The 11,657-nt window shown below is 36.0% G+C and overlaps 1 protein-coding gene across 4 annotated transcripts; it reads left to right on the forward strand.

Moving 5' to 3' along the window:
• The first annotated feature begins 3,483 nt into the window (after positions 1-3,483).
• Positions 3,484-11,657, forward strand: LOC133881767 (protein FAR1-RELATED SEQUENCE 7). Of its 4 annotated transcripts, none has more exons than XM_062320797.1 (5): positions 3,484-3,643; positions 4,057-4,230; positions 7,014-7,278; positions 8,335-8,370; positions 9,092-11,657. In XM_062320797.1, the coding sequence occupies exons 3-5, from the start codon at positions 7,238-7,240 to the stop codon at positions 11,409-11,411; spliced, it is 2,397 nt and encodes a 798-aa protein (XP_062176781.1). In that variant the 5' UTR covers positions 3,484-3,643; positions 4,057-4,230; positions 7,014-7,237; the 3' UTR covers positions 11,412-11,657. The 4 variants fall into 4 exon arrangements, with proteins under 4 accessions (XP_062176781.1, XP_062176787.1, XP_062176803.1 ...); XM_062320803.1 differs by having other exon boundaries at positions 7,101-7,278; XM_062320819.1 differs by lacking the exon at positions 7,014-7,278.

Here is an 11,657-nt window from a genome sequence, read left to right on the forward strand (position 1 = left end):
ATGCACATATGAACTGACACTTCAACCAAAAAAGAACATCAAACTACCATGTTTACACACTTTGGCCCATTCCGTCAGTTTAATACATATAAAGACTTAAATGTCCTAACCCAATTTTAAAAATGACCTAAATACTCTCATCTTAAAAAATAAAAAATAAAAAAAAAATAAAATAAAATTAAAGGAAAAGGGGGTGGCAGCAGCCACCCCTTGAGGTGGCCGGGTGGCCTGCGAGCCACCCCCAGAGGTGGCTAGGGTGGCCGTGCGGCCACCCCAGAGGCCATGGGTGGCCCACGAGCCACCCCTAAAGGTGCCTCTGGCCACCTCTGGGGGTGGTTCGCGCGCCACCCCCTCCACCAACCCTTAGGTTTTTTTTTTTTTTTTTTTTAAAAAAATTAATTTTAATATTTTTTTATTAATTACTGTAGATGGCATTTTGGTCTTTAAACCAAAATTAACGGTAAAAAATGGCATATTCTATCCAAGTTAACGGGATCCCTGATGGAATGGGCCAAAGTGTGTAAAGATGGTAGTTTGATGCTCTTTTTTAGTCAAAGTGTTAATTCATGGGGACATTTTGACAATAACTGGTAGTTGATGGGGGAAAAGGTAATTACCCCAAAAATTTATTTAGACAGGCAGTGAGAGATACATAAAAGATAACTCTTTACATCTGACTAACATTTATCTCATAGATCACACATTAGGGTAAATCTAAATAGAATAAAACTCTTATTCAAAGCAAAAATACAACCAACAAACAGAAGTAGTGACTAGAGAAGAGATGAATGGCACATCATGGAGGTAGATGGACGAATGCATAGTGAAGATGACAAAATTGTTGATCTGGTCGGAGAACACCTACAAACAAAAGAAAAAACCATAATGGGAGGGAGAGGGTATGAGCAGGGAGTAGAAAGGGAAAGGAAGACGATGAGAGATTAGATCTGCTCTTTAACTATTTTTGTACATGGGTTAGCAAAATATGAAAGTTATAGATAGTACTTTATTGTAAAAATTTTGTTTATATCTATGACTATGTAACTTTATAGCATGTGGCTATGATTTTACAGAACTTTATGCTTTGTGATGTAAGAGCTTTTTATGCTCGTGATCTTTGATCAATGATATGTCGGTTTTGTCACATCCAAAGTCATGTTCCATCATGCCATCAAAAACATGAGTTATATGCCAATTTTGAGGTAACAATATCAACTTCGTCGGCTTCTTTGATATCTTAATAAGCCTAGGCATATGTTGAGGATACTCGTAGAAAACCACAATTTCAATTCCACGTAGAATTTAGACGGCTGTTTGCCACTAAATACGGAGTAATTCTATAAATTTATCATGTGCCACTCTTGTATCTATTTAAAAATGAGGTAGCTTTTAAAATCATAATTTGATCAAAATTCAACGGTGATCAACCACAAGTTCAATGGTGATTTTAAAAAGCACATTAAATTTAGATGGACACAAAAATGACACACGAGAGACTTATAGAATTACTCATAAATACAACTACCTTTGCAATAAACTTATGGAAGTGCGAGTCAGAATTTTGGAAATATAGAGATGGTAAAATGAATAAGGTGAAGACAAACACAACACTTATGATGGTGAATTATGTTATGTCTATTGTGTAAAACATTACCTCAGATTGTGTTAAATTAAAGTTATGGAGTTTACAAATAAATAGTCGCTTTATAATTATAAATATATTTTTGGATAAATTACATTTTATTCCTAAAACTACCTATTTGTAATTACACTTTCAAATTACAACTTATTGCAACTCGCCCCTTCCAATTTATCATTTTGTTTCGAGTTGGCCCTAAGTCATATTTGGCCACTAGTATTGTAGAAACAATCACACGTGAGTGGCACGTGCATCTAAGTTATTTTTAATGTTATTAATTTACCCTTACTACGAAACTAAACAATTTTTTTTTTTTTTGGGGGGGGGGGGGAAAGAACACTAAGACAAGAGTGGCAAACATGGGATGACAACATCTCTTATGTTGTAGAAGGCTCACAACAGTGCGACTATGTCTTGCCACAACATAGAGGTGGTCACACGATCATCCCCATCCCACAACAAAAGGGATGGCAACGCGGCCACTCCTCCCCCAACTAAGGGGTGCCTCGCAACTATGTGACTATATAAGTTTATGGATTAGTATGAGTTATAGAATTGTATTATGATAAAAGATATTTATTTTTAAGGAAGGTATGTTTTTTAAAAAAAAAGGTTTGTGAAAGATGCTTACAAAGAACGTTCGTTTGAAGATTTAGTAAAGTATTCATAGATATGAAAGTATGATTTTTAGCAAATTAATTCAATGGAAATGATATTTGCTTACTAAATAAGCGTTTCATAGAACATGATACTCGTTTAGTTTTCAGAGAAAAATGCCAAAGCATGTACAAGTGAAGTTTTTCATAAAAGTATTGTAATGAAGTTGACCATATGTATGTATGATTATAATGGTTATATGCAATGTTTGCGCGGCCAAACACTAGTGTAATTTTGCTTGCTTGCTGAGTCGTGGACTCATCGTTTTACTTTTAAACATTGTTTACACGAGAATTGTATCATATGATAGGACATCGACGACAAGATCAAAAGCTTGAGCTAGCCACCGTAAGCATAGGGTATAAATTAAAACAATAAGCGATTATGAGTGAACAATATGATATGTATAGTTGATAGGTTTGTGGATTATCATGTAAGGAATAATTTGATGTAACAAGTTGTGTAATGCTCATATTAGAGATGCCATAATTTATTCTCCATCTACATTTAACATACAAATTTGACTCATAGTGCTATTCAGAATAAAATGATAATTTATAAGTGTGAGTTGTAGGGAGTCATAGTTTATAAGTGTAAGTACGGATAGAATAGTAATTTGGGAGTAAATTGTCTCTTGTATATCTCAAATGGTTGCATGAAAAATAAAATAAAGCACTTCAAACGATCAACTAGGTTGAAAATTGCACATTTAAAAGAATTGGGATAACTTCATAATAAAAGGGTATCAAATTATCGATCGTTTTGAGAAAAAGAACGTCTCAAATTCGCATATCTAAGTTTTCAAATACCTCACTTAAGAGTACTCCGTTAGGATTTGCTGTTAAAGCTTACCAAAATTTCTAAAATACCACTGTTTTTATTTTGTTAAAAAAAATTATAAATCTTTTTAAAAATTCAAGGATATGTATTTTTACAAATTCTATTAAATTCTGCCCCCGTGTATATATATATATATATTTTTAATTTAGCCCCTCCAAATTCTAAAGGCCAGCTTTGCCACTACTTAAGTGAAATGTTTTAAAATTTAAGTACACTAATTTAATTTAAGATTAAGACCTTTGATAATTCAATTCTATTTTGCCAAAAGCGCCAATACGGGGATACTTTTTGTGTAAAGTTAACCCAAAAGAATTAATCTTAATAAATTATGGCATCGTGTCGATGACTACTGGTAAAAACAAAAAAAAAAAAAATTCGCAACGCATTGGGCAGCATGTCGTCATGGAAAAAGCTTACCAGATCCATCGACCCCAAAAGTCCTTTCTTCTTCTTCTTCCTTTTATCTCCTTCCAGTGGGAGGGTTCGCGGACGATCTCGGTGTTTCAGGTACGTAGTTAAATCACTTTTATCTGCGCGTCTCTCTTCATATGCTTGGTCTGAGAAATTTGGAAGTTTACGGAAATTGGTTGGTCTTAATTTTGGGAATATTTCTCAGAAATTCGAAGCTCTTATTCAGAAGAAAAATTTATAATCTGTAAGGATGGTAGTTGTTATGGTATGTTTGGGGAATGGAAAACTAAAAATCGTATGTTTATAATCTCTTTAGAAAATTTAGGTCACGACATTTTTAAAGCTCATGGGTTTGATTTTTTTATTTTTTTTTACACGGCTTAAACTCGTTCCATAACTTGATCTGTGCAATTTAAATTTTGTAGTATATTTTATTTCGTTTTCCTTTATATCTAAAATTTTGTTACGTTGTTGCGTGCTAAAATTTATCTTGTTTGTATTATTTGCAGTTTGGGGAAAATGTATTTGTAGACGAAAAACAAAGTGAGAGTGAGAGAGACGGTGGTTTTGTTGAGGTATAAAGTTAGAGAAAGAAAAAGACAAGGGGCCGGATTGGTCTGTCATTTTACCAGCAAAGACTTGAGCTAGCGGCATCATCAGTGAACGGACAATCGACCTCAAAGGTCTCTCTCTCTCTTTTCTCTTGAAAAACTGAAAATTTTCATATGCTATTGCCTCGTTCTTGAAATTCATAGTATTAGGGCCTTGTTAACAACCATGCTTTGTTTTGTAGTTGAGGATTAATTATAATTTCAATGCATTCAGATAGTTGCCTTAGAGTTTTTGGAAATTACTCAGCGGGATGTGTCATGCTTTCTAAGTGCTACTGAACTGTGACCAATTTTATTTCCGTTTTCTTGAATTTCTCACCGAGTTCTGGAGATAATAGAGTAATGAAAGAACCCCATCACAGGTTCTTGGATTAATCAACATAAAGACAACTGGAATAAATACCATGTTCCAACTTGAGTGTGTTGATTTTAATAGTTTTATGCGTTCTTGAAAAACAACTTAGTATACACCCATGCTAAATCCTTCGAGAAAGAAAAGAGCTAAGAGTATGCACCCATGTCTAAGTCATTGTTTAGGGAGATCAGGAGCTTCAGGAGTATACACCCATGCCCTTGTGGCCGGCAAACATTAAGCATCGCAATATAGTTTTTTTTGATAAGTAAGAATTCATTAAAGAGCGCAGAGGGGCGCAACCCTAGTACACAGGGAGTATACAAAGGAGCCCCTAATTAGATGACCGAAACGAACAAGAAAGTAAAAAATCAGCGTACGACATACTACCCATGCCATTCGCCGACACCCAAAAAAACAACATATTAAGCATAATTCTACAAAGAGCCCCAGCCTGAACCTCCACATCCTCAAAAAGCCTAGAATTTCTCTCCCGCCACAAGCCCCACAAAACACAAAGAGGAACCTGCTTCCAAACACGGTGAGCAGGACCACGACCCAGCAAAGTACCCCAAGCACTCAATAGTTTGTAGCATTGTGCATATCGTTTCCTAAAATGAGTATGATTAGTTGTGAATATTGGAGTCCTATCCTTTTTTTTTTATTGTTTTCAATTATGTTGTTTACTTTATTCCATTGAAATTATATTCAAAATATCTATCTTAGAAAATTCTCTTTAAACACAATTTACCAATCCTCGTGGGAATGATCTCATACTTGCTTTTTATACTATCGTTTTAATCTTGTGCACTTGCGAGTAAAATGTATATTTATTCGCTTATTATTTAGATGGATATTTGCACAACAAGTTTTTGGCGCCGTTGCCGGGGATCGTGTTAAATTGTGTTTTTAATTTTTTTTTTCCTTTTATTTTAGTTATTTGTGTTTATGTTCATCTAAATTTTTTTTGCATGTTGGCAATTTTTTCAGAATTTCCTTCATTTTTGTCACTTGGGTTTCTTAGTTTCAGTTTTATAGCATCCGCTGAGGAAAGGAAATGAGGATTAATCTTGTGATGTTTGGGTGGTCGGTTCATGGCGTGTGTGTGTGTGTCATTAGTTGGCGCTTTATATGCAGAATGGTGTGGAGAGTCAGTCAACAGTTTACTGCTTCATTGTCCTTTAGGTTGTAAGTTATGGAGTTAACTGTTCTGAACATATTATGGGAGTTGGGAGGGGTGGTTGGAAGCAGGAACATCCGAACAGGAGTGGTAGTGTTTTGTGGAAACCTGTACCTTAATTGTTTTGGGGCATTTGCAAGAGTATAATAATAGCACAGCTCTTGAGGGCGTGGAGATTCTGGTGCGCAAGCTCAAGATTGTGTATTTGTGTTTTTTTTTTTCTTGTTTGTTGGTGATCACTCCTTTTTGTTTTGTTTCTTCCTGTTCGTTTTAAATTTTATTGTCCCTTTTTCTCTTTTTCTTGGGTTACGGCTTCTTTTACACTATCTAGGTTTTGGGGCTTCACATGTTTCATTTTACTAAATTACTTAAAACAATAGCTCATTGTTTTCAGATGCCATCTTTTCAGGATTTTTTTACTAGTGACTTTTTATGGAATCGTATCCTATTATGTATTAGGTCTTTAAGCCCATGAGCTCTCTCAAATGATACCACCTCGCCAAATAAGAATAGAGCGAAGGGTGATATTTTGGGTTCAGATCATGGCATTTTACCATTCAAGTTGTTGCTTTGTTTCTGTATTTTCTGCATGTTATTCTAATTGACAAGAGAATTTAACTGGTTTGCACTAATTTATGCACAAAGGTTTCAGGTAATACTGGTTTTATGAAAAAACATTACAGAGTCTTCAATGCTTTGAGTCCAAGAACTTGATGATTCATATGCACCAAAATAGTAATAAGGTGGTTGTGGGGTTTATTGAGTTTTTGCCATTTTTCTGAATTTTTTTCGTTTTATTCTGGATTTTTTCACTATGCATTATTACATAAATCCTCCATCTCAGAGGTATCCGTTATATACTCTATTTCTCAGATTAAGAGGTGCAAATTGGCATGAAAACTGGTTCAGTGGAGTATTGAATGATGCATCCAAATCATTCATGCTTAGAAAAGAATGCAATAACACCGTACAATCTAAACTATTACAAGTTTGCTTCATATCCCAAACGCAGTGAATTTAAAATCTCAATGGTTCAATGACATTTATATGTCATTCAATGAGTGTTGTGGGGTGATGATATAATTGTGCAAAATTTACTGATACGGTTCTTTGTGCTAATTTGATAAGAAAGATAGATAGAGAAAACTTTTTGGGAATGTTTCTTTGATATTTTTGGCAAATTTCTACTTATCAAATATATATATATATATATATATATATATATATATATATATATATATATATTTTTGGCAAATTTCTTTTAACTCAGATTTGAAAATTCGTGATTTGATACCTACTGTGGATACCATGTTTTGCATCTAGTGACAGAATTTCAATACCATGCTGCTACTGCCTACCAGATTCGATAGTGCCAGTTGATAAATCTTGCATAAATCCTCACTTGTTTAGAGTATGCATTCCTGCATAGAAGAGATGAAGATATAAAGTTGACTACAATAATAGATGCAGAAAGACTTGGTTTGAGGTCAAAAGACACGCCATGCAGTTTGTTTGGTATTCTCTTATTGGTTTATTTTGAACTTGGGATGTATCAAACCCCACCTCACACTTCAGTACTTGAGCCGAGGTTAAGGATTTTGTCATTTTTGTATGTTTTTCCCCAAGCATAAGTTGGCTACATCAGATTCTTTACTTATTTTGTCTGGATGAAGAAAAGATTAAGATTGTGTCTTTTCCATTGCCCACCACCACTAGGAGCAACCTCATTAGCCTCCGCCTCTATCGCCATCACTCTTTTTTATATTTTTGTTATTGTTAGTATAGTTTTGGTGAGACAATGGTTTTTTAAGGTCTCTTTTTTGTAATTTGCTACCTCCTAAATGGAGGTAGTTTGGAAAATCAACAAATTTTTAACTTCTGAGATTGCCCGATGGCAATTATGTCATTTGACACATCCAAGGTAAGGGTAGTTTTGTAAGTGTAAATGGCTTGGTGCCACATGCCAGGTACATGCAGTATTTTTCATCTGCATTTAGCATTCAAATTTGACTCAGAGTGCTATTTAGAATAAGATGATAATTTGTAAGCGTGAGTTGTAGTGAGTCATAGTTCATAAGTGTAAGTACGAATAGAATAGTATTTGGGATTAAATTGTCTCTTGTATATCTCAAATGGTTGCATGTAAAAAAATAATAATAATAATAAAGCACTTCAAACGATCAACCGGGCTGAAAATTGTGACATTTTAAAAAATTATGGCATTGTGTCGATGACTACCAGTAAAAACAAAAAAGTTTTTCGCACTCGACGAAAGAGCTTTACAAGCGGCATTGCCCTTCTTCACTCATGCGATATTACTGGATCGCAACTCATTGGGTAGTATGTCGTCATGGAAAAAGCTTACCAGATCCATCGACTTTACATGATTGCCTTTGCAACTTCCTTTCCTTGGTCCAGATGATCATAAACTCATATCGGTTCCGATTTCTAGGTCAACCCTAAGGCCAAGATATTTTCATTTCCCAATAACATTCCAACCCTTGTTTAGAAATCTCTCTCTCTCTCTCTCTCTCTCTCTCTCTCTCTCTCTCTCTCTCGTGTATTTCCCGCCAAAATGTCAATCGAGGTCCCAAAGTTCACCTTCTAAGATTTACAATGTAACTCCTATCCGTGTAATGGGCAGGAAATCGAGCTCCATCCACTTCACAAATGCCAAAAGGTAAACAACGGAAAAATAAATCCCTAACCCTGATTGCTCTTTGATTTTGCATTGATCTAATGTACTTGTGATGTGCTGGGTTCTCATTTTCTTGTTTTTGATCGAATGTGTTTGCATAACCTCTTTGTTTGTTGTGAGTTGTTTTTTCTCAATTAGGTATTATATATTTTATTTTATTTTTTGGGTTGGTTGTATAATCATCTGCTTGGTTGCTGAGAAAGTGTGGATAGAAATTTATCAGGTTCACGATTGAAGCCCTCTGAGAGAGAGAAAATGGGGGGATGAGGAAAAAAATTGAAGCATTGGGTTTGATTCAGTGCCTTTTTTTCTTTTTTCTCTGTTTCTGGGGTTATTGGAAATGTTTATAGGAATTTTTCTACTGCCTTCAGCTGAGAAATGGGTTTAAATTTGATTGCCTTTTCATTCTAGTCTTTACACTAGTCGATTACTTATCAGAAAAGGTATTTACAGTCTAGTAATTTTTGTTCAATTTTGCGAGTAACTTGTTTCTATAATGTTTCCCTCATTTCTTTTTCATTTCATTATGTATTGATTGCAAATTGATTGTGGTATAAGCTCATATTGAAATTGTTTTTCCTCTTGTTTGGTAGAAGTACTAGGTGATTTTACTTTTGAATAGCGATGTAAAAGTATTTTTCGTTTGCTAATCATTAGATGTGAAAATTTATGGCCTAAGATTTTTATTTTTGTATCAATGCAGTTCTGATTTTCCTTATAACGAAGAGTGTGGGAGCACCATGGTTATAAAGGCATACCCAATAGGTATGGTACGTGCAACAGATAATGTCAATGGAGAGGAGGAAGGAGAGACTAGACCTGAACCTCATGTGGGGTTAGAGTTTGATTCAGCAGATGATGCACGTGATTTTTACAGTCTATATGCAAATCGAATGGGCTTTAAGATTCGGATAGGTCAGCTGTATCGATCGAGGACTGATGGGTCAGTTGCTTCTCGAAGATTTGTGTGCTCGAAGGAGGGGTTTCAGCTCAATTCACGAACAGGCTGTCCCGCATTCATAAGGGTACAAAGACGTGATTCTGGCAAGTGGGCGATTGACCATTTCCAGAAGGATCACAATCATGATCTTGAACCTACGGGTGAAAACTGCCCTCTCTTTATGCAGCAGAAGACACTTGTAGTTAAGAATTTGGTGGCTGATGTAAGCCATAAGCCAAAAGTCAAATTGCTCAAGGAAGTAGGGGATGGACGGCCATGCTCATCTGGCATTATTAATGGTAAACGTGTTAAAAGGGACGGAAATGAAGGGCAATTCAAAGATGAACCTTATGGGGGTCTAAAATTCAATTCAGCTAGTGAAGCATATGGATTTTATCATGCATATGCAGCAAATAAAGGATTTAGAGTTCGGATTGGACAATTGTTTCGCTCGAAGCTTGATGGGTCAATTACATCCAGGCGATTTGTGTGCTCAAAGGAAGGCTTTCAGCACCCTTCACGAGTAGGTTGTGGGGCATTTATGCGGATTAAGAAAGAAGATTATGGAGGGTGGGTAGTGGACCGTCTTAAAAAAGATCATAATCATGATCTTGGGTGTCCAATGGAAGCGCATAAGAAAAGCTTTAATGCTTCAAATAAATTTGTAGAGGAGGTTGGTGGTCTGTTGGAAAATAATGATTTTGTTAGCATATTTAATGGCAGCATTGTCAAAAGATGTCGAGAAAACCACATTGGAAGTGATTGGTACAGTATACTTTTTGAGTATTTTCAATGCAGACAAGCAGAAGACACAGGTTTCTTTTATGCAGTTGAAGTTAATAATGGCAAGTGCATGAGTATTTTCTGGGCTGATGGCAGATCTAGATTTTCATGCAGTCAGTTTGGTGATGCGATTGTTCTAGATACTTCATACAAGAACAGCTTATATTTGGTTCCTTTTGCTACTTTTGTTGGAGTTAACCACCACAAGCAACCAGTGCTCCTTGCCTGTGCTTTGATTGCTGATGAATCTAAGGAATCTTACACTTGGTTATTTAAAACTTGGCTTAGGGCAATGTCAGGGCGATATCCACTGTCAATAATAGCTGATCAAGACAAGGCCATCCAACAAGCAGTAGCGGAAGTCTTTCCTGGGACCCATCATCGTTTTTCATTGTGGCAAATTAAGGCAAAAGAAAAGGAGTTTCTCAGTTTAATGGATAATGCATTTAAATGTGAGTACGAAAATTGCACTCTAAAGAGTCAGACGGCCGATGAATTTGATACAGCATGGAATGCCCTTCTCAACAAATATGGCTTGAAGGAGAATGCTTGGCTGACAGAAATGTATGAAAAGCGTGCAAGTTGGGTACCGGTTTACTTACGGGGCACATTTTTTGCTGGAATCTCCATGAATGAAAGCATTGAGTCATTCTTTGGCACAGCTGTGAATGCCCAAACGCCAGTCTTAGAGTTCGTGTCTAGATATGAGAGAATTCTTGAGCGGCGTCGTGAGGAAGAGAGGAACAAGGACTTTAACTCTTTTAACTTACAGGCCTTTTTGCAGACAAAAGAACCAGCAGAAGAACAATGTAGAAGATTATACACACTTACTGTGTTTAAGATATTTCAGAAGGAGCTTCTGCAAAGCTATAGTTATCTTGGATTTAAGATTTATGAAGAAGGAGCCACCAATAGATACTTGGTGCGGAAGTGTGGGAATGACTATGAGAAAAACATGGTTACTCTCTGTGCATCCAATCTCAACGTGAGTTGCAGCTGTCAAATGTTTGAATTTGAAGGCGTGCTGTGCAGACATATTCTGAGAGTTCTCCAAATATTAGACGTGCGAGAAATTCCGTCTCGCTACATCTTACATCGGTGGACAAGAAATGCTGAATACGGTATTGTTCGTGATGTTGAATCAGGGGGTACTTCTCAAGAACCTAAAGCTCTGATGCTGTGGAGTTTAAGAGAGACAGCATGTAAATACGTAGAGGCTGGTTCAACATCTCTTGAAAAGTACAGACTTGCCTACGAGATTATGAGAGAGGGTGGAAGAAAGCTTTGTTGGCAAAGGTAAACAACCTAAACAATTGCTGGGCATCTCTTTAGCACAATTTTTTTTTTTTTTTTTTGTAGTTTGAATGACATGGGTGGCTAGGTTTCTCTATGGCAACTTATGTAACATAGACCATCGAGCTACCATGGAAAAGAATACTTCTCCTTCTGTTCAATTTTCAAAGATGTGAAATATGCATGGGTTTCGATTGCCATTTATTTTTTATTATGAAATCCAATCCCCGGATGGACTCGGGATTTATACTGT

The sequence above is a fragment of the Alnus glutinosa genome, chromosome 1 (assembly GCF_958979055.1).
Source record: "Alnus glutinosa chromosome 1, dhAlnGlut1.1, whole genome shotgun sequence".
NCBI lineage: Eukaryota > Viridiplantae > Streptophyta > Magnoliopsida > Fagales > Betulaceae > Alnus > Alnus glutinosa.

Excerpts from the sequence above, each read along its gene's own strand:
- LOC133881767 (XM_062320797.1), top strand. The coding sequence starts at position 7,238 with ATGTATCAAACCCCACCTCACACTTCAGTACTTGAGCCGAG. Across the intron at positions 7,279-8,334 it reads ACTTCAGTACTTGAGCCGAG|GAAATCGAGCTCCATCCACT; the intron begins GTTAAGGATTTT and ends TGTAATGGGCAG. Across the intron at positions 8,371-9,091 it reads CACTTCACAAATGCCAAAAG|TTCTGATTTTCCTTATAACG; the intron begins GTAAACAACGGA and ends GTATCAATGCAG.